This window comes from Zeus faber (assembly GCF_960531495.2).
Source record: "Zeus faber genome assembly, chromosome: 2".
NCBI lineage: Eukaryota > Metazoa > Chordata > Actinopteri > Zeiformes > Zeidae > Zeus > Zeus faber.
The window spans coordinates 11724678-11748265 of NC_137189.1; the positions used below are offsets into that span (position 1 = coordinate 11724678).

At 44.3% G+C, this 23588-nt stretch overlaps 1 protein-coding gene across 2 annotated transcripts; it reads left to right on the forward strand.

Annotated features, from left to right (window-relative positions):
- The first annotated feature begins 340 nt into the window (after positions 1 to 340).
- On the forward strand, positions 341 to 23422 carry LOC307247931 (phosphatidate phosphatase LPIN1-like). Of its 2 annotated transcripts, none has more exons than XM_080024082.1 (20): positions 341 to 589; positions 8806 to 9009; positions 9128 to 9223; positions 11334 to 11620; positions 13039 to 13134; positions 13645 to 13768; positions 13858 to 14203; positions 14782 to 14875; positions 14966 to 15150; positions 15247 to 15340; positions 15419 to 15488; positions 16362 to 16454; positions 16578 to 16645; positions 17154 to 17292; positions 20434 to 20582; positions 20674 to 20760; positions 20897 to 21049; positions 21152 to 21266; positions 21455 to 21558; positions 21771 to 23422. In XM_080024082.1, exons 1-20 carry the CDS (start codon positions 518 to 520, stop codon positions 21964 to 21966), a joined length of 2772 nt encoding a protein of 923 aa, XP_079880208.1. In that variant the 5' UTR covers positions 341 to 517; the 3' UTR covers positions 21967 to 23422. The 2 variants fall into 2 exon arrangements, with proteins under 2 accessions (XP_079880208.1, XP_079880209.1); XM_080024083.1 differs by lacking the exon at positions 341 to 589 and adding an exon at positions 6008 to 6163.
- Positions 23423 to 23588: the final 166 nt, after the last annotated feature.

The following is a 23588-nucleotide window of genomic DNA, read 5'->3' on the forward strand; positions in this document are numbered from 1 at the left end:
AGACACAGCAGCTGTCACTTTACAGTCTCGGCGCGATCCACATTTGGTGCCGGAGTGACTTTCGGTGTGTATAAAGTGCGGCAATCGTGGACTTGCTGATCCCCACCGCATTTGTGTGCGAGTGTTTGTGGGTGCAAGTGTGAGTGTGACACCATCTGAGACGAGCACACCGGGTCCTGATGGCTTTGCTTTCCCAGATGCCTGAGAAGTCAGGGGTGGGGGTGGGGTGGGATTGGGGTCCGTCACAGGACGGTGGCTCAAGGCCCCTCTCAGGTTTCTGACTGGAGTCCCAGGTAAATTTAGTAAGCCGCTGTCTCGGCACCCACGCACACAACACACTTGGACTTGGGTCGCGCGGGAAGACCTACACAAGGATCCTAAACCTCTTTCAGATAAATCACAGATCGGTTCACGCACGGATGGTTGTGTAACAGCGACAGACCCGAGAGAGAGAGAGAGAGAGAGAGAAGCTGCCGAAACGACTTTCGCTGCTGGGGATGAACCTGACAATGGAAGCATGATATCGATTGAGCACTTTGAAGAGTTCCAAGACGCTGGAGACGATGCCAGCGCCACCACCTGGAGCTGGGTAAAACACCGTGTGAAATAGGCACATTTGGAATGTTGATGGCTGATATCGGTGCAGGCAGTGACTAAGGGCTGATATTTGGAGGAATTTCATACGCCGAGGAGCTTCACCGTCGCAATGAAAGTGGCACTGAAGTCAATCCTGCATTGCATGATCCATTTATTGCATTTGCTTTCCTCATTTATCCTCCCTACATGTGTGTGTTTCTGGACGTGTGTGTGTGTGTTTGGACATGTGTGTGCTTATATCAGATGCAGAGGCCTTATGTGTGTCTGCGGTAAAGTAATTGGCACTGCCAGACATATTGGGCTCAGGCGGCAGGGCCAGCGGTGTGCGTTTCGGTAATCTTTCCCCTTGTAAGACGATCTGATCTCGTCGCCAGGATGTGGAGAGGGTGAGGAGAAAGATAAGAAAAATGGAAAATGAGAGAGAGAGGGAGGGGAGGGGGTGGGGTAGGGAGCTGAGGAAAGAGATGTTTTGATAGATTGAAGGGGAGTCTTTTGCAGCACATACTGCAGCTGGTGTTGGTGTCCAGATTCTGGACCTCTCCCTCTGTGATGCCTCCATAGTTTTTTGTTGGGCCTGGGAGATATGGCAACAAAGAGGGACTGAAGGGGATTTAAAATATTTGTAATATTAATAGTCGGTTTGTAATACTCCTTATACTTTACAAACTAGTTTTATTAAAGAGATTTATACATATGACTGAGAGTGTATATGTATAAATTACTCATAAAAACAAAGCCATTCATATCTGGTATTAAAAGTAAAACCATGAGGTATTTTTAAAACCCACCAACTGATAAGGGACCAAAGGGGAGCTGTGTGATGTGAGTTAACAATTGGTTGTAATGTCATCACACAGAAATCTAAACATGTCCATGACTCCAAACTAACCACAGGTCTGGATTTGGATTTATTTGAACTAGTCTGATGTCTTTGTTTACAGGTGCCAATGTAAAAACGGCCCAAATCACAGTTTGTGTTGATGCTGCTCAGTCGCCATGAGGCCTTCGTGTCACTTCAGCTGCTTTCCACTGGAGCTAACGACGTCGTTTTAGTCGTCGTCATCATCATTCGATTAGATAAGACACTTTACTGACCCCCAGAGCAAAATGGCGGTTATAGTCAAGTAATTAAAATATAAAATAGTAAAAGTTTGGCCCTTTACAAGCATTTTTGTGAGGTTCAAAAGAGATACATTGGAGGCATGGACTCCACAAGACCTCTGAAGGTGTCCTGTGGTATCTGGCACCAATTCATAGGCAGCAGATATTTAAGTCCTGTAAGTGCCAGGTGGGGCCCCCATGGATGGGGCTTGTTGTTCCAGCACATCCCACAGATGCGCCATCGGATCGGACCCTAGCCCCGACCATCAACATAATGTAGAAGAAAACGGGATTCATCAGACCAGGCCACCTTCTTCTATTGCTTCATGGTCCAGTTCTGATGCTCACATGCCAATTGTAGGTGCTTTCTGTGGTGGACAGGGGTCAGCATGGGCACTCTGACCGGTCTGCAGCTACTCAGCCCCATACGCAGCAAGCTGTGATGCATTGTGTGTTCTGACACCTTTCCATCATAGCAGCATTAACATTTTCAGCAGCTTGTGCTACAGTCACTGAGACCATGGGCCCCCTTGACCCTGCCACCAGTTTACCAGTTGCCCTTTCTTGGACCACTTTTGGTGGACCCTAACAACTGCATACCGGGAACACCCCACAAGACCTGCCGTCACTATTTGGTCCTTGTCAACGGTGCTCAGATCCTTACGCTTGCTAATTTTTCCTGCTTCCAACACATCAACTTCAAGAACTGACTGTTCACTTGCTGCCTAATATATCCCACCCCTTGACAGGTGCCATTGGAACGAGATGAGCAATATTATTCACACTTGGCAGACATGCTCAGGGATATAAATAGTTTAAATTCAGTGTGACTAAAAAGTTGTTTATAACTGTAATAATTGCCCTTACACCGATAGGCCCTTAGGCCTAAAATCACATAACTCGCATAGTCCATAAACCCTCACTGCCACTCATAACTCCTGCGTTCAGATGAGTTCACAGAAAAACCAATGGACACTTCTATTTCTGCTCAAGGCAGAAGTTGCTGTAACAAAGCTTTGTTTACTTATTCATTATCATCAAACCACAATAATATATTTGAGGGAAATTTTACATCAGATAATGTCGTTCTCTTTCCACTGCCCTCATGAGTTTGTTTGTGTCCTCAGCAGAATATTTCCTACTTTATATTATTCAATCAACGTGTTGTTTCATGGTCTGTATGAAATCTCTGCCCTTCCAGCGAACGTTTCCCTCGCGTCTTACGACCCGTCGGAGGCCTGACACGGCGGCTTTATGAGCTGGTTATGTCATGAACCTCCCCCAGCGTGTCCTCTCTGAGGTAAATGGCAGGAAAAATAACTGTGGTCGTTAAGATACGCACTATTAACAGCCGTCCTCAATGTCGTCACGTTTTGCTCATATCAGCGTCACAGTGACAGCTGTAAGTGACTTTTTGACCCGAGCTTGAACAACGATTCCTTTATGCAGTCACAACATTAGAACAGGCAAAATGTTCTGCCGATATGACATGTTAAGGTTATATGCGCCTCATTTGTTTCCGTCAGGCTGGACAGCTTTTGACACCAAATGAAGGCACGGAAATTCACTGTGGTTTTGTTGAACAATATTCCTGGTTGTTACTATATGTGTGCTGTCGCCTGAGTAAAGCTCGAGCCTCAGAATTAGATTCTCATGTTTTTCATGCCTCTATATGAGACAAAATGCCTTGGCCATAGGGTATGAATGGGCATCTTTGTCACTAAACATGTTGAGTTTAGCCCCTCGTGTGGCTGTGCGTGTTATAGGCAAAATGCTTGAAAGGGTTGAAAGGTTTATTCTGTTACTTTGCCCCCAACAATCCCTTTGGAACTAAAATACTAAGGGAATGGTGTTGTTCTGCAATATCCTGATGGGTCCTTAGGGTAGGTAGTTGATTTGTTAAAAAAAGTGTGACCATTCCAGCCGAGGGAGACGGGACAATGTCTAAGCAGAGACTCTGGACTTAGCACCATGACAAACAAATCTTTATTTTGTCAAATCCATTCACTAAGAGTGTATATTTGTAATAAATATATATAGGAAGTTGTCTATTTTGATGTGAGACACCTTTTTCTACATAACATTTCACCTTTGCCCCATTGAGGTTTGATACGGGCCTTGGCGCTTGATGTTGGACATGGTGGAAATGAGATACCCATCATATGACGTTGGGCTCCGTCAGCCAAAGGCAGTAGCTGGCAATAACGCTGTGTTCTGCTCCCATAACACCTCGGTGTGCTCGGCTCAAATGAGAACTAATGACATTTGAGAGAATGGCTTAGGAACAGCTTGCTCCAGGTATGTCGGCCAGTGATACAAAATCCACGTGGCCCAAACATGGAAGAGAAACTCCACGCACTTTAGGAATCTGAGGCTAAACCGGTGAAACAAGAGAGAGCAGCTGTGGAGTGACAAAATGAAAAAATAATAATACGTCAATAACACGTCAAAAGTCATTAACAGGGAAATGCTATTCTTTATGCTATTTTAGAATGGTGTGAGATGATCCAGCACTGTGTACTACATGCACTGGCTCTAAAACAACACACACATGGTTTTATACTGCTGGACTGGGACATGGAGTTGGAAAAGCTATCCATTCTCCCTTTCCTCTCAATGCCCAAAAAAGACATCACAGGCGGGAAAATCCTTTTTCTGTGCACACTGACACACACACACACACACACACACACACACACACACACACACACACATACACACACACACACACACACACGCATATTGGCTCCACATGCGGGAGGGCTGCACGTGATGGTCCAGTAACGTGGGACCGTCCACATGTATAGGGGCTTTGCTGTGGGATACTCCGCCATGGAGAAAATACTTCATTGTCAGAACATTGGCTCACCGCCCAGACATGGCACACATGTATGCAAAAAGCAACACACACACACACACACACACACACACACACACACACACACACACACACACACACACACACACACACACTACACAGACTAACCTACACAGATGTAATTACCAGACCTTGTCTCAAGCGGTGGAAAGTACTTAAGTAAACTCTTCAAGTATCTGTTCTTACTTAAGTATATTCAATTTTCGGCGACTTTCGACTTTTACCCTGCTACATTTCTCAAAGCAAATATCTTTTATTTTTACTCCGCTACATTTCTAATTTTCTAATTTCTGATCCCCCTTTACTTCAAAAAATCCCTCAAACTTTATACAATATTTATAGGCTGTAACATCAGGACACTTGATATGACAAGTACTTTTACTTTTAATACTTTAATTACATTTAAGAATAAACACTTATGCACTTTAACTTTATGTTTGCGTGGTGCATTCATTTTTACTCATTCATTCACTCACATGTTGCTTCTTAGGCAAAACATCTGAGACTGGGTACTTTTTCTACCACTACCTGTCTCACTTCGGGGTTCACCGGATTACTCGCAGTCACACACACACACACACACACACACACACACACACACACCACACACACACACCACACACACACACACACACACCACACACACACACACACACACACACTGCACTTCGCGCTGAACGCCACACATCGCACGCAGCGCTGTGATTGGTCGGAAGAATCGCCTCACCGCGTCTTGCGACAGCCATGGCGTCACACCAGAGCCTGCTCGTGTTTCCTCACTTCCCAAATACAACATTGAATTCCGTGTAAACTTATTCATTCTATATGGTAAATTCTCATACATAAATGCAGCATAACAAAAGGTACCCCCGATTTCAGTGGATTTTTATGTGAATTGAAATTATTATTAACTATATTAATAACTCTATTAATTATTATAAACTATTAATATTCATTCTCAAACTCGTGGACACCAAAACGATTGTTAACATGCTATTCTTTAAAGAAGAATAACACAATTTGTTTTTAATCAGGATTTTGTATTAGTGAAGTTGAGTCATCCCAATTCTATTTCTTTATAAATGATTATCATTACCTTTTTTTTTTTTTAATTTTGTATTCACTACATTTATATTCGTGTTTATCCGTATACCATCATGTTGAGCACATGTCTGCACGGTTTAATTTTCAACAATCCCAACAACAATCGCAACAGCGGTACAAACGGCTGGGAAAACAACCTTGGCGGCGGACGCCAGCGCCGAGTTGTTGCCGATTGGTCCGCGGCTCGGCTGCCGATGACATCGATTGCTTGAAGCTGCGGCGCCGCCACCGTGTCAGCGGAGCACCGCGGCGCCTCCAACCAGTCGGCGCCGATTGGTTCGCACTTTTGTTTTTGACGACGCCGGGGGGGGGGAGGAGAGAGGAGGAATGTCATTGTAGATGCACGAAGTAGTCGCTGGGACCGAGAGCGAGACCGATTCCGCTGCTATGATGTCCCCTTCTGGTGTGGTTTTCTGAGGATATATATATATACACCGGGGGTGCGCGTTTCGGGAAAGGCCACCAGCTCGTCCTGCACACAAGGTATGTTTTTTTTATTCGTCTTACATTTGGTCTGCAATGGCTTAGTCTCGAGAAGCTTTTTTTTTTTTTTTTTTTTGTGTGCGTGTATTCACATGTCTTTCTACCGCATTAGCTGATCATTAATCAATTATTGTGACGACGTCAGAGAGGGGTCTAAGCCCAACTGTTTTTTTTTTTTGGGACAACCGCTCCGGTGGGGGGGACACACGTTGCGTGAAGTGTGTGTTGTATTTGTTATGAACAGAGCGCAGCTCTTACATGGATGTATTAAAGAACCGAGCAGGGTGACAAAACCAAACTTGAAATCCAAAATCGATCAGTTGTTCGACCACATTCATTCAGATACACTTTCTATTTGCAGGTCCATCGCATTATTCGGCGTTTTCACAGCTAAGCAGACCAAACTCTATTGTAACACACATGACAGGCACTATTTTTTTTTAACTGCTTCGTCTAGTCATGTCGGCACCCACTAGTCAAAGTGAAAATAGAGTTTGGACGCTAACCAATTCGTCCTCGTTGCGTCTGTAACATGAGCATGTATATGCGGGAAATCGACGCTCCAACGCGTACAGGGAAGAGGCGGCGACGCACATTCCACCTCCTTTCTAGTTCCGCTGCTTTGTAGTGTTATTGTGAAGTGGATCTACACATGACTTGGTTTTCAGATACACCCACAACCCACAATGTCCAATTTGAATGTGGGGCCCCGCTCCCCCTACCAAGGGGCCTCCTCTGACGCGCGAACGGGCACAGCAAGGGGGTAGGCGGGTGGAGAAGGGATGCTGGCGCATTTCCATCTGTTCTTGCCCCGTGGTGCAATCATTTTTGGGGAAAACTGACAGCTGAGTCAAGGGCACACCTCCCTATCCTTTCTTTGCCTTTCCTGTCCTTTCCTTCAATTCCCTACTCCACAGCAACCTCCCCCATCTAAAATCAGGTGACCACATAGTCACTGGACATATTCAGCCTGATGATCGTAAGGATATATACATTTTATGGCTGCCACATTAAAATCCCACTGAATAACTCAGTTTTAATTTCAACTCCAGGATATAATGTAAAAAAAACACACAAAAAACAACAATTGAAATGGTATGATATTGTAATAGGGTGTTGAACTGTCTCAGGAAAGTTTAAGAATAAAGACAAGTGGTTCATCGAATCCAGGAACTTGTACTGTTTCAATATTCCAAGTCAATATTAATTGAACGCAGAGCACAGTATGGTAACACACTTGGGACTCCACGTAGTTTTGCTTGCATAGCCTTTTATTGGTGCTGTATGAGTATATATATTATAATATAGTATGATAGTATCAATGTGTGTGAATAAGAGTGATACCTATATTGCCACTAACTCATAGGTTAAAATGAATGTATTATCCCTCTCCTCTCGTGGAGGTGCATTGTTATTGTTATGCGTCATGTAGAAATCTTTTTGGATCTATGAATAGGTAATAGTGTACGATGACACAAAGATTGTCAGAGAGCAATCCAACATCCAGTAATGCACTTGACAAGACTAATTCAATCCCCTGTCCATTCGCTTGCTTGCTTTATATAGTCTGAGTATATAGGAGGCCAATGGGCTTTTGGCCAAATCAAGTGCAACATTACTGTTGTTCTACTGCTGATCCTTTATAGGACTCACCCAATCACAGGGTCCCCTGATCCTCTCAACTTTGTATCTGCAGTTATTGCTATGGCCTCATTTATATGTTGAATTTCATCAATGAAAGTATTGACACTTTCTACGGCATTCATTGCCAAATGTCTATGCCTATGTCGTTAAACAGTGAGACACAAATATAACTAAATGTTTGTACAACAAGAGAAAATTAATGAAGGGGTATGTAAAAATAGTATAATAATAATAATATCTATAAAAACACTGACTGGCGCTTTGCTGGCCATCTTCCCCCTCGTGCCTGTGGTTGTTTTTCTGGCAGCTGAATGGAAAACACTAGGGTAGGATTTCCAGTGTTATCTCATAGACAAGGGTGGGAAGGTCAAAGTGGTAGCTGGTTTCTACCACAGTAAATAGGTCACAGACCGCTTGGGTACAAACCAGGGTGGCTATCCAAGAGTTGTATGCAGATCAGCTTTCTTGCCCACTGTGCTCACCCCCCAACCGCCATTGGTAAACATCTAAAAGCTGACCTCCGATTGGTGCGCTGGAATGACCTGTCATGACGGGTCGTATATGTATGTCCTCTACAGTTTGATTGACAGAAGGAGGAAAAGCAGGTGTCAGTTGCTTCAGTCGTTCTTGGAGAGTTAGTTGAGGAGTAAACTAGATCTAGAACGGTGTCTCCACCAACTACTTTGAACCGGATGGTTCATGGGGGCCTGCAGCCCCAGGACGTTTGATTTGTGGCGTGGCAAAATTTGTAAAATTGTAAACCTCTCTGGGATTAATCCCTTTACACAGCCTCCCCTCTGCCCGTTTGAATGTCTGTAAATTCTACATGTTGTCCGTTCTCCTGAACCTCTTTTATTGTCATCATGTTCTGCTGTGTTAGTTGTCCGCCGACATGGCCTATTTGTTCTGTTCTTATCTTCAGTTAGATTACTGTAACCGCAACTCTACACTGCGCTGACCCACTCCCCCTAAAGCTGCATCTTATTTTATGTCACCAGACCCGTCAAACCATGAACTACGTGGGCCAGTTGGCAGGTCAGGTGTTCGTCCAGGTCAAGGAGTTATACCGGGGGCTGAACCCGGCCACCCTCTCCGGCTGCATCGATGTGATCGTGGTGAGGCAGCCCGATGGCTCGCTGCAGTGCTCGCCCTTCCACGTGCGCTTCGGCAAGATGGGCGTCCTCCGTTCCAGAGAGAAAGTGGTGAGGACATGGAGGACAGGCAGCTCTAATTCCAATTTGAATGAACACCTTAAGTCCGCCGTATTCTTTTCTCTCTTCTGACAGCTTGTCCCGTTGTCTCATCTCCTTCCTCCTCAAGGTGGACATGGAGATCAATGGTGAACAAGTGGATCTACACATGAAGCTGGGGGAGAACGGGGAGGCATTCTTTGTCCAGGAGACAGAAAATGACCAGGTACGTAATGCTTTAGCCTAAGGAGAAGATGAGAAGAACTCTAGTCGATGATAAAACACTGTGTTTCAAAGGGAGAAGCTCGTTTCAACTAAAACATACTCCACATGCATGCGGCATACCCCGATTTCTGTGGCCCAGAAACCCAGACACACCCATTGTTTAGGTTTGAGAACCTTTATCAAAACAATCTCACCGTATTCAACCTACTTATGTTCAAACAAGGTCGCGCAGTGTCTCAAGTTGGCACAGGAGCCAGGAATTTCTTCCATTAGTTGGCAGAACAGTATTCCTCTATGCGCCAAAAAGGAGCCCTGAATTAACCCTTTAGTAACGTCTGCCTATTCAAACAGCTTTAATTAGCTTCAGCAAATAAAACGTCAACTATTAAATATATAAATCTCAAAAGGGGATAGAGAATAAAGAGACCATTTATAGAAAATAGCTCAGCTGCTATGATGTTGACAACCTTTTTAAAGACTTAAAGCCTTACAAAACAAATCGAAAAAGTGCATTGTCGATGATTTGGGAAGTGCTGACGCCAACAAAATAAAACAGGATTTCCGATTTCTTGTAATATTCAGCTTTTATAGCCCATCAGAGGCATCGGTTATGGTTAAAACAGCTGAGTTGTGGTCGACATTAACAACGTGCTAGGTTTATATGGCGCTGTATGTACATGTGAAAACAGCCTGAAAGCATTAGAACTGAGCGGGGGAACGGCGGGGGCTGCAGGCCGTCACCAAACAGAGCAAAGCGGATGATTTATCGCCACCCCCAGGAAGGTGTCGGATTCTCAGGCATGTTCGTAGAGGGGCCTGAGAGAGGGAGGGCTCTGTAGGCGTTCTGGGTACAGCGATGAAAACGTGTGGCGGTAGCATCATATAACAAGATAATAATTATCTTCTTTTCCTTTCTTTTCTACTGTCCCTCTCTCTCCGAAGTACGCTTGTTTGTGTTTTCAGACGAGTCACGTGTAGAGAACACTGATTGTTTGATATAGCTTTGGGTCATGGATTACACAGGAATGTATGTTCTCATCCACACAATCTTATGCCCCCCGGCCCACACACACACACACGTACATACACACACACACACACACGTACATACACACACACACACACACACACACACACGCATATGGACAAATGCACACCCTTACATTAGCAGTATGTGGGGCCTTGTAGGAAGGCAATTTCTTTTCCTAGAAGGAGTTTGTAGGTCCCTCCCTCTTTCGCAGAACAGCAGAGCACATCCTGTTTGGAGTTGTCCGTTTTATTTAGCTGGAAACCCCTGTCCCCTAAGGAAGAAAGAGTTTCTAAGAACTACTTGGCAGCTGCCGTATGCATTTTTCTTAACAGTTTATTCAGTTTATTTGTTATTCAGTTTCTTCCCAAATTGCGCAAAACAATAACAGCAGAGTTGTATTTCAGCTGTTGTACAGCCTGTTCAGACATAACCAAGTGGAAAGGGAATTTTCATGAATTTGGTTCAATCTGCAACAACAGCTTACTGTTATTGCAATAGATGAAGCCAGATCATATCTTGTTATGAGTGTTTGAATGTCGCAATCTTTGACACTTACGTGAGTCACACAAGTGGTGTTTTTTTTGGTTTGGCCTGGATATGAACCGACTACACTCAGATGCATAATGATTAGTTTGTCTAGCCAGCAGTCAAAATAAGTGCCATCCTCATCCTCATCATATGAATCATCTCAACTGTCAAAAAAACACATTATACACAGTCCATAACACGCATTTAACATTTGATTATTTATATTGTTTGTTAATCGTTTGGACCTCATTTAGATTTAGATAACACATTATTTGATCTGTTCATGATTTTAGTGGATTAGAAATGGGCAACATTTTTACTACAACAGGGCCTGGTAATAATTGTTGCGTAGTTACCCTGGGCAACCACATTTTGGCCATTATAAACCAACTATCCTAACTATGACTTCAGAAACTTCTGCCACTGGCACATTGATTTACTCTGTCAATGTACAATATACAATAGCAAGTTTCACTGGTAGCCCATAATGTCAAAGACAGTGAATTTTAAAATATCTAAGAGCCCTTTCTTACATTGTTTCCTGTCTAAACAGGAAGTAGTTCCATCCCACCTGGCGACATCCCCCATCTTGTCTGACGGAGCCCTCCTGATGAGCTCCTCCCTGATAGGGAAGGGCTGCGGTTCCACCATCCAGATGCTGGGCTCCGCGAGCAGCACCGTAGAGAGCGGCAACATGGCGATGAAGAAGAGGAGGAAGAGGAGGAGGAAGGCCCGGCCGGACAACATGAGGAGGGAGGAGAGCGGAGACTACTCTGAGGATGAAGACATGTTCACCATCGACATCAGCTCCGATGACGGGAAGAATATGGAGAACAGCAGGTGAGAGGACGGGTGGAAGGAAGGAAGGAAGGAAAGAAATGTCTGAATAAAAAAAGTTAAAACAAAGCCCGGTGGACATGTAACCGTGCGATCTTTCCGGGAGTGGCGGACCCCACCACCAACAATATAAACAGCCTATAGAGTATCACATGCATAACGCAAACACATCGAATGACTATTTCTTATAAAGTATCAGCTTAATGAACAAAACAAAAAAATCTCACGGATTACCACTTTAAATTTGTTTCACAGCTCAAGACATAACTGATTAAGTTTCCCCTTGTGGCTGGCCAAAGCAATTTCTGCAAAAATCTAGTAGCGGTGGCTTTAGCAGATCTACTTATGGGAAGAAGAACAGGGAGATGGAGCATGTGCAGAAGTTTAGGGCTGTGATTCTGGACTCTACATCTGAAGAGATAGTCGAGCACTCATTTCAATCTTAACAGAGAATAGACCCTGGGTTGGAATTGAATAGCGGAATAAATTGAACGAACTGTTGGTCAGACTTGAAATCTGAAAAAGGCTATGTGGGGAAGGAGAAGGGAAGGAAGGGGAAGAGAAGGAAATATAATGCAAACTAAGAAGATAAGAAGAGGGAAGAGCCAGAGTGGTGTGTGGGAGGGAGCCGGTGTCTAGTGGAACTGATGGAGATAAACAACCCGTCGCAGAAATTAGCTCCGTGTGCAGCTGTAGCGGAATCGGTGTCTGGCAGGCAAGGAGCAACAGAGCGCCCGTCACGTGGACTCTGAGCAGCCGCAAGCCACAGCTCACACACACACACACACACACACACACACACACACACACACACACACACACACACACACACACACACACACACACACACAAAAAAAACCAATGGAAACAGTAACATCAGCACTATAGCGATAATGCTGCATATAGAATAAAAATGAAGTATTCTCTGTGATTTAATTTTTGTGTGTGTGTGTGTGTGTGTGTGTGTGTGTGTGTTTTCAAGTTCAAGTTCAAGTTCAAGTTCAAGAGATTATTTGTCACATACATACACATACGGTGTGTGTGTGTGTGTGTGTGTGTGTGTGTGTGTGTGTGTGTGTGTGTGTGTGTGTGTGTGTATCTAAGAGAGGGAGTATAAGCAGTATTTTTTGCCTCTGTGCAGACATGCTATATGTTTTTCTTTGTGTGTTGCTCTCTGGTATGAACCTCTATGCTCAGTATGCAGGTCGGGAATACATACATTTGAACAAGATCTTTAAGCATGCACAGGGTAAACACATATTCTAAATATGGTGTGGTTGTTGTTGTTGTTGTTGTTGTCTTGTTGTTGTAGGTAATGTAAAAGTCTGCTGTTCTTTGGACTGTGGCTTATGTTATAGATATCTTACCAATTGGCAATAATATTGTTTGCATGTGTATAAAAGCTATATTGGTGTGTGCAGGACTTCATCCATCAATGTTTTTGTCGACGAGGGGAGCTCCTACAAGCAGACAGGGATATACGGCCACTCGGATGGGGACTGGAGCCCTATCCAGAGGTACACACACACACACCACACACCACACACCAGGGTTCCTACCAGGTCGGTGAGGTGCATGAAGTGCTTGAATTTTCGTCCTCAAAAATTGAAGTTCTGGAATACCTTGAAAATAACCAATTTTTTTGGCTGAAGTGCTTTCTCCTGGTTTTGTTATTCAAATCGTAATGCAAAAAAACTTTCCAGAATTTCTTTTAGGACATAGATGATTTCAGGGAAATGTCAATTTAAGACAGCATGGTTGGAAATACACTTATAATAGTAGATGAAAATGAGATTAATAGTAAATATATAGATTTACTGTATGTATAATTGACAATGACACTAAGATTATATTATATTTTAATTAAAAAAGATTACAGAGAAAATGTATTATATTTAGTCCTTGAAAATGAAAACGATTTGCTTAATATAGTACTTGAAAGTCCTTCATGTTATAATACCAGAATTAGGCCTAACACGCAGACTATGAAAAATTGACATGTTAGTCATTCTTCTTTCTTGTTTCAGCCCCAACGTCTCTCGTCCCACCACTCCCAAGAGTGACTCTGAGCTGACGACAAAGCCACTGGAATCGACCAATCAGAATCCAGCCATGCACTGGGCCTGGGGAGAGCTGCCGCAGGCTGCCACGGTAACAACAGCTCTCAAACAAATACACACGAGTGTTCATTTTATGTTACGGACTTGATCATCTTCTCCTAACTTTTCTCTCTCCCTCAGCCGTCTTTCCTTCCGCTCAAACACGGTCCGCCTCCACCTCCAGTCTGCCCCGTGTCTATCCCCGTCACCGACAGCACCCATTTCCGCGTGATTCCTCACGAGACGCCTTCGGAACACCCCGAAAACCGCCCGGTCGTGTCGTCTCTCCGGCTGCTGATGCCGGAGGACGCGTGTCAGACGGTCGTGACGATCGGGGCGGAGTCAGAGAGCATGAAGATGGATGCCCAGTCCATAGAAGGGGAGGCAACCATGGAAGACGTCGTGGCCCATGTGATGTCGGAGGGGGAGGAGAATAACGTGGCGCCGTGTCCGCCGTCCAAAACAGACTCTCCGTCCAGAAGGAAAGGTAACATGTTGTCATCGAAACCAGAAATTCTCCACGTCTTAGTTTATCTTTTGAATAACTTTTAAGTAACAGTAATATCCCATTTAATTTCAAACAATCACTTACAATTGGCACAGTACGTCCAAAGAATAACGTTGCCAGTGTGAAGCAGAGCAACTTCCTGTTTCTAGTCTCAGCATTTGTGTGGATGTAGCCAAAAGAGCTGATTTGTGGAAGTCAAAAGGGTCGATAAAACCCTGAAAAAACTGATAAAACGCACTGTTTATGACTATTTTTTAGATAGTATAACATACAGTATAAAGACCTTTTTGTAAAGGCAATTCAACAGGTATAAACTATGGGAACCAAACCAACCAACAAAGATTTAAAAATGGCAAACCTATCCTTTAAGAAATGGAAATGGAGGAGATTTAAACTTCTACTCCCAAGACTGCATGTCAAGCAACGACCAGCCATTATTAATCCACTTTCTATTACCTTTACATTATAAAATTTTAAACTTGTGTTTTTACTTCCTTCCTAAATCAAAGCCCATCAATTGAAGTAGATTACATCCCGTTCAATGTTCTTCTATATAGATAAGAGGAGCCGCCATCTTGGTTCCGATGGCATCTACCTGGATGACATCACTGAGCTGGAGCCTGAAGTGGCAGCGCTGTATTTCCCCAAGAGGTAAGGAAGACACACACACACACACACACACACATGCACACACACACACATATTGAGTAGTATCCCTCCCATTCCTCCCTGCCTGCGCAGTGACGGCGGCGCCACCATGAGGTCCTGCTCGGACCCAGGCCCCCGCAGCGCCAGCCTGTCCCCGCAGTCAGCCAGCTCTGGGGGGGACAGCGGGATGGACAGCTACTGCGACCACATGGCCGACCTGCCCTCTATCACCATCTCTCTGTGCGGAGGACTCACTGACAACAGGGAGATCACTAAAGGTACGTGTAATACAAAGCAAAAAAAATCCTATTAACACCCTTTTCTATGAGCTGAGGAAAACAAATTCTTGGGTTTTTTTTGTCGTGTCCTTACAGAGCAGTTCCAGAAGAAGACCATCTCCTACCAGCAGTTTTCAGAGAACCCCTCCATCATTGACGACCCAAACCTAGTCGTTAAAATCGGTTCCAAGTAAGTCATTAGCGCTGATTGGCACTGGTTTTTGCCAAGTTTATGAAATCTGTGTTAATGTCTTTTTTTGTCCCCCAGGTACTATAATTGGAACACTGCAGCTCCACTTATGCTGGCGATGCAAGCTTTCCAGAAACCTCTGCCAAAGGTAGGATATGTAGACTAGCAAATACACACCGAAGACACACTGCAGAGTACACACATACAAGGCACACAGATACTGTATAATGCTGTTTTCCTACTCCCCCTACTGGCCCAAAGTAGTACTGCAGCGTAGATGTCCTTGTCTTTTTGCGGTCAATATGCCAATATTCATCTGAAAGCCTGTTCTAGATAAACAACAACAATTGTCTTCCCTCTCTTCTCTCCCATCTTATTTGAACACTCCTCCCTCCACCCACCTGACCATCCACCCATCCCTTCATTTATCCATCCATCCACCTTTCCAGCACTCTTGCCTTAATTATATCTACGCAGCCATGGAACTCCTTCTCTGTTGTTTAACTGGCATATTCAGCTCCGGTGCCGTATGTCGGACAAAAGTCTCTCTCTATTCTTTGTCTTTCTTTGACTTCTCTTTTTCTCTTTTTCTGTTTTCTTCTCTCCTGAATCTCCCTGTCACGGAATCTCCCTACCATTTGTATCCTCTTTCTCTTTTTTGCCAAATGCCTTTTCAGTCGCAGTCTCTCTTGCTGGAATTTAGTTTCTCTTACCCTTATTTCATTTTCTTAATACACCCTAACTTAATATAATATTTTTCAATATCCTGGATCAGGCCACCTACTTTCTCTCACTCCATCACATTCCTTCAGCCATATCAGACATATTGTCATTTTTTTATTTGTTGTGTGTGATTTCTGGTTCGGTCGGCTTCAGTTCTTTATGTACGTTTTTGTTGTTCTTTGTTCTGTTGTGTTTGTGGTTGTGTGGTTGTTGTTGTTGGGTTTGTGTGTGTGTGTGTGTGTGTGTGTGTGTGTGTGTGTGTGTGTGTGTCTGTGTGCGTGCGTGCGTTCCGTTCCAGGCCACAGTAGAGAACATCATGAAGGAGAAGATGCCAAAGAAAGGAGGGAGGTGGTGGTTCTCCTGGAGAGGCAGGAACAGCAGCACTAAATCGGTACATTCCACCAGGAAACCTACCAAAACTCAGACTTTGAACAAAGCAGATTTTAGAACAAATGTGAGACCTGAAGAAAGGGAGTGATTACGGAGTATATACTCAAAGCTTTTCTTCTTGTAGGACTCCGTCTCTGAGCGCGTGGCCTGTGATTCCATTGAGCAGCCTGTGAATATGACGTCCATGAACAGGTTGGAAGCAATGCCAAACTTAAAGGAAAACTCTGGTATATTTTAACCTAAGCCCTATTTTTGGGGGGAAATGGGGCAATTGTGTCACTGAAGAACGTGGTCACGATTGCCCCCATTGGTTTAGGTTTTCCTTCAAAATCTCAGATGTTACCTTGATTGAACAACACTTCTAAAAGCTAGTTTGACCATTAATATAGAAAATAAAATTATATAGTTTAACCAAGGCCCTATAAAAAAATAATCTTGCATAAACTTCAGTCTGAAAGATTACAGAATACAGTCAGCAGCTGTAATAGAGTAAGTATGACCTAGTTAGAAGTCAAACCTTTGCAGCCTTAAATCTCCTTATTGAGAACCAAAATCTCTGTATCTTAATACATAAATAACAACGTTAAAATAGGAACTGTGTTGAAGAAAAGCCAAGCCCTTGCTTTAAGGAATCCATAACTCCAATGCTTATCCTGGTACCGTTTGATTTTCACCTGTTGACCTGTCTGTCCATTCCCAGACACAAGGAGGAGTCGTCCTCTAGCGACGATGAGCACATGTCGGGCCAGCAGAGCTCTGCCTCGGCCCATTCAGAACCTCTGCTTCCACCAGGGGGCGTGTTCTACAAGAAGACACTCCGCTTGACCTCAGAGCAGCTGGTAAGGGCACGAGTTTGGTTCAAACACTTTTGAATCATGATCACAACACTCACATAAGATAAGATAAGATAAGATAAGATAAGATAAGATAAAAATACTTTATTAATCCCCAAAGGGAAAATTCAGTGTTGCAGCAGCAATGACATCCATGACAAAACACACATAATTTACAAAAACACACTCAATGAGGTAGGTTGTCTTTGAATGAATTACATGTATATATGTGTGTCTGTGTGTGTGTGTGTGTGTGTGTGTGTGTGTGTGTGTGTGTGTGTGTGTGTGTGTGTGTGTGTGTGTGTGTGTGTGTGTGTGTGTGTGTGTGTGTGTGTGTGTGTGTGTGCGTGTGTGTGTGTATACACGCCCACAATAAAGTCTGTCAGCGTGTAAGTGTTCTGTGTGTTTACATCACAGTATGTGTAGATGTACTGTCATTATAGCATTTGCCTGTGTGCTTGAGGGTGTGTATGTACTGTACTAGAGTGTGTGTGAGTGATGGTTTCTGTAGGCAGGTGTGTGTGTGTGTGTGGGTGTGTGTGTGTGTGTGTGTGTGTGTGTGTGTATACTATATAAAAATAAATAGAATATAATAGAATTTAACATAATGAAAGTTAAAGCTTAAAAGTGGAAGTTAAATGTGAAGTAAAAATCTGCCTTGTGCATTGCCATTCAGAGGAGGAGTTTCCTCTCCGGGCACGGGGGGGGGGTCATTGTAGGTGGCTATTGCAGTCGGCAGGAATGCCCTCTTGTAATGGTCCTTATTGCAGCGGAGCTGAAGGAGACACTCTGTTGTCTGACCAGTAGGTTGCGTAGGGGTTGTGTGGTGTTGTCCATTATGCTGAGCAGCCTATGCAACATCCTTCTCTGCACAACCAGCTCTAGTGGCTCCAGAGCAATCCCCAGCACAGAGTAGGCTTTCCTTATCAGTTTGTTCAGTTTCTTGGAGTTGCTGGTTCTAATGCTGCTGCCCCAACAGATGACAGCGAGGAAAATTGCACTAGCCACAACAGAATGGTAGAAGATATGCACAACATCTTGCTGCACACATTGAAGGAGCTGAGCTTCCTCAAGAAGTAGAGTCTGCTCTGTCCCTTCCTGTAGACAGCCTCAGTGTTGCATTTCCAGTCCAGTCTGTTCTGCAGGTGAACGCCCTGTAACCCTCCACCACCTCCACCTCTTCTCCCAGGGTGGCAATAGTGTTCGGCTTAGTCCTGGTCCTCCGAAATCCACAACCACGATCACATCCACAATCTCCTTCGTCTTGGTTGAATTTAAGGGGAGGTCGTTGTTTCTACACCATGCCACAAAGCGGTCCACCAGTTAGTTCCCTGTACTCAGTCACCTGTCCACCAGTGATACACCCCACAACTGCAGAGTCATCCAAAATGTTCTGCACATGACAGGACTCTGAGTTGGATTGGAAGTCTGAGGTATACAGGGTGAAGAGGAAAGGTGAGAATACAGTCCCCTGCGGAGCTCCTGTGTTGCTAACCACCCGCTCAGACACGCATTCCCTCAGCCGTACAAACTGTGGTCTGTCTGTGAGGTAGTCAATAATCCAGGGGGTTGTAGAGGCGTCCACCTTCATCTCTTGGAGCTTCTCTCTCAGCACTGTGTGTTGAAAGCACTGGAGAAATCAAAAAACATGATCCTCATAGTGCTGCCTGCTTTGTTCAGGTGAGAGTGGTCTCGCTGAAGCAGGTAGATGATGGCGTCTTCAACTCCAACATCGGGACAGTAGGCAAACTGCAGTGGGTCCAGAGAGGTGCTCACCTGAGGTGTGAGATGGGCCAATATCAGTCTCTCCAGGACTTTCATGATGTGTCATGTTAAGGCAACCGGTCTGTAGTCATTGAGGGCAGACGGAGAGGACTTCTTAGGCTTCTTAGGTACCGGAACAGGGCAGGATGTTTCCCACAGCACTGGAACCTTCTCCTGGCTCAGGCTGAGGTTAAAGAGGTGCAGGGAGGGTGTGGGGTCTCTGTGGCTGGGGGTAGGGGAGAAGGCAGCTGACGGTCCTCTGCTGAACCTGTTGAAGAACAAGTTCAAGTCATTGGCTCTGTCCAGGCTTCCCTCAGCCAGATCCCCCTTCATTTTGTATGCCCGTGAGCTTTTTCATTCCTGACCACACATCCCGCACGTTTTTTTGCTGGTGCTTGCTCTCCAGCTTTTGCCTGCATGCATCCTTGCTCTCCCTCAGCCTCCCTTTCAGCTCCCTCTACACGCTCCTCGGTAATTCCCTGTCCCCGTCCCTGAAGGCTCTCTTCTTATTCAGCAGCTCCTTCAGGTCGCTGGTGATCCAGGGCTTGTTATGGCGGGCACATCGCACTGTCCTGGTGGGGATGGTGTTATCCACACAGATGTTGATGTACTCTGTTATACAGTCAGTCATGGAGCTGATGTCATCTCCATGGGACTCACAGAGTACGTCCCAGTCTGTGGCCTCAAAACACCCCTGAAGAGTCTCATTTGCTTCCTTTGACCACCTCCTCACAATCCTTGTGGTCACAGGTTGCTGCTGAACAGTGGGTGTGTAGGTGTGGGTGAGAAATACCAGATTGTGATCTGATCTGCCAAGGGGGGGAGGGCAGTGGAGCTGTATGCATCCATCAAATTAGCATAAAGTAAGTCCAGCGTTTTATTGTCTCTGGTGGGGCAGATAACAAATTGTTGAAAAGTTGGAAGTGTAGATGTGAGAAAAGTGTGGTTAAAATCACCCGAAATCGCTGTGAATGTTTTGTTTTGGTGTTTTGTTTTAAGTCTGGCAGTGACTGAGCTGATGACGTCACAAAGCCGCATCGGCGGAGGTAAACAATACCCCCACTCCTGTTGGCATAGTGACCTGGCACAACAAAAGTTAAAAGTGCCAGGAGTATCAACAGATATCCATTGAGCCGCATAGTATCCATATTTGCGTGAAAAATGCTACTGTGTGCAGTGTTTCACAGAAATGAAAGCGCAATATAAACACAAGAAAACACAAAAGACACAAGACGTTGACCGGAGCTACTGCAACAGGCTGCCACTAGCCATATTGCCAGAATATCTGAAAAATACAGATGGTTCCGCATCAAGCAAGAAGTTTGAGAATATGTGAAGAAGTACTCATTTTATCTTTCCCATATCACTCTTTCCTTTCTACAGCTGTCTCTGCAGTTGCAGGATGGTCCGAATGACGCCGTGTTCAGTGTGACCACGCAGTACCAGGGGACGTGTCGCTGCCAGGGGACCATCTACCTCTGGAACTGGGACGATAAGATAGTCATCTCTGACATCGATGGAACCATCACTAGGTATATGCAGATAAGGACCTGCGCTTGTACTTCGTTTTGTTTTTGGAGGCTGTGTCCTCACACACGCGGCCTTGTGTTTTCGTCTTTGTAGGTCCGACACTCTGGGCCACATCCTTCCCACCCTGGGGAAGGACTGGACCCACCAAGGCATCGCCCGCCTCTACCACAAAGTCAGCCAGTAAGCACTGTTTTGGTACCAAAATAGGGGTCTGTGGCCTAATGCGAATCAAACGGAGGGTCCTTCATGTGAAGAAGGTGGAGAATCCCTTCTGTAAAACCTGCTGTAAACCTTTCTCTCTTTCTTTCCATGATAGAAACGGCTACAAGTTCCTGTACTGCTCGGCTCGGGCCATCGGCATGGCGGACATGACCAGAGGCTACCTCCACTGGGTCAACGAGAGAGGCACCATGCTACCCATGGGCCCCGTCCTGCTCAGCCCCAGCAGCCTGTTTTCTGCCCTGCACAGGTTCCTCAAACATGGAAACAACGACAAACACACCAGACTACGTATAGTCCAATACCTCTTCGATACATTGTGGAATAATGGATGGGTGTGTGTGTTTGACAGGGAGGTGATTGAGAAGAAGCCGGAGAAGTTCAAGGTGGAGTGTCTGACCGACATCAAGAATCTCTTCTACCCCAACATGCAGCCTTTCTATGCAGCCTTCGGTAACAGGCCTACGGTTTGTACACATTTCAACTTATTCTAGTCTTTAAAATTAGAGAATCTTACCTTTATCTTGAAGTTGAGTCTACCTAGAAGTTGTTTTATACTTTATGCCATTGCGTGGATATATCAGCATCGCAAGGGCTTATTTGAATTTGTCTCTCATTATAAACTTCCCTTCTCTCCAAAAAATTCCCATTACAGGACGTTTTCTCCTATAAAGAAGTGGGCGTCCCATTGGAGCGGATCTTCACGGTCAACCCTAAAGGGGAGCTGGTCCAGGAGCACGCCAAGACCAACGTCTCATCGTGAGTCTCAGCCAAAATAAAATCTATTCTCCAATGACGAAGGTTTTGATCATATTTCTGCGGATGTTTAAATTTGGTTCTTTGGTTGGTTCTTTGTTTTGACTTTCCCTGTTTTGTGTTCTTTCCTCTGTATGGCGTGGTCTTTTCCCCTGTCCACCAACCCGCCCCAACCCTTGACCCGCACACCTCCACCCTCCAACCCTCAACTACAGCTACGTGCGTCTGGGTGAGGTGGTGGACCACGTCTTCCCTCCGCTGATGCGAGCCGGCTCCTCGGACTTCCCGTGCTCGGACACGTTCAGCCACTTCACCTACTGGAGGGACCAGCTCCCTCTGGTGGACAATCAGGGGACTACGCCCCTGCCGACTCCCAGCCCCACCAACAACGCCACCGATGGCAGAAGCTGACTGGCAGTCGTCTGTCATTAGTCAAATGCAAACGAAGGTGCTCAGACTGTCCAGGTGTGTATGGGATGTAGGATGCATATGTGCGTTGACCTAAAACATGGAGCACTTTCAGCGTAAAGCTGTAAATAGTTTTCGAAATGAGTGCACTTTCATTACAGCTCAGCATCCTTGGCTTTTTTTGTAATGTAATATGTATATAAGAAATAATGATAATTTATTTGGGCAGCTTATTACATATCATGTTGTTTTTTTGTAGCGTAAAATAGTTGCCGGCACAAACCATTCAAATGGATTGTGCTGGCATCAAAGAACTCGCGGAATTTATTCTTTGCTCTCAGTCGTTTTTCTATCCGACATTTTATAATGTAGATCATTTTTTGCAGCACTGAATGCAAATGTGCATGCACTTACTTGGGCATAATATCAACATTTTGACATTTTTATATTTGTTAAATAAACCGGTGCACTTGGTCTCACAGTTATAACGCTATATTATCTAGCGAATTAAATTCCTGTATTCTACAAAGCACTGTGCACGTGAAAAGTATGTTTGTGTCACCATATATTTTTCTGTGTGACACAGACAAATGGTTAATAATCTTATTTATGATGAAAAGCCTTAACTTATTCAAAAACTAAAGGCAAAGTAAACTTCTAGGACAAATGTAGAAACAGTATACATCTTACAAAGGAAATAAAGCACAAAGTTTGTACGAGTAATCAAAAGAGTGAAGCTTTCCATATATTATTCATACTGTGTTTTATACTTCCTTTAAAAACACACATAATGAATGTTTATTCTCCATGAATGACCTTATTCTCCCGACAATCATAACCCTTCCTCCATTCAAAACGCTCTGAAAATGTTTGTCATAATGTGTAACAAACCTGAGCCCAATACCGTGTTATGTGAATCTCATTTTTGTTGTTTTACATCCATGGAGTGTCTATTTCTGTTTTAAACAGTAGGTTCTCTTTTTCGTTCAACGCATGGGTCGGCTTCACAGCAAACATGTCGGATAAAGTTATTACAAGCTCAAAGCAAAGGAATGTTCTCGTGCACTCTCACAAGAATGGGTTTAAGAGGATTGAGGATATTTGGAAGAGGATTTTTGTTTCTCGCAATTGTATGTAGCACGTTAAAAAGAGTAATTTCCTCAGTAATTACTGAGGAAGCACTGTCATTGTGAATGAATTGCTCATCTTTACATACCACTGAATGTAACGTGTCATCACATAATCTTTTTTGTACTTGTTGAATATTAGAGGGAGTGTAGATAATGCTTTAACAATGCTGTAATTCTTTCTATGAAAGAGGTTGGATAGCGTAACGATTTGGCCTTAGTAGTTCAAGAACCGACGGATTATTGTTCATTATGTTATTTTACGCAACACCTTTTTGTTTTTGACCTATTCACTGTTAATTTGGTGTCAATCACAATCAATAAAAAAATATTTTGAATGATCCCAGTTGTGTTTTCTACTGCAAGGACCATTTTTTTTGCGTGTGTCTCAGAAACGGAAAGAAACGTCTCTCTATGGTCTCAGCTTATTCATAAGTACAAAGGCCTTCTACTTGCTCACACAGTGCAACACAGCTTTTTGTTTAATTTTTTATAGAA

What these genes read in the sequence shown, in the direction of transcription:
- LOC307247931 (XM_080024082.1), top strand. Translation starts at nt 518, where the DNA reads ATGATATCGATTGAGCACTTTGAAGAGTTCCAAGACGCTGGAGACGAT. An exon ending in AGGAGACAGAAAATGACCAG is followed by an intron (nt 9,224 to 11,333) that starts GTACGTAATGCT and finishes CTGTCTAAACAG; the next exon opens with GAAGTAGTTCCATCCCACCT. An exon ending in CTGTTTTCTGCCCTGCACAG is followed by an intron (nt 21,050 to 21,151) that starts GTTCCTCAAACA and finishes TGTGTTTGACAG; the next exon opens with GGAGGTGATTGAGAAGAAGC.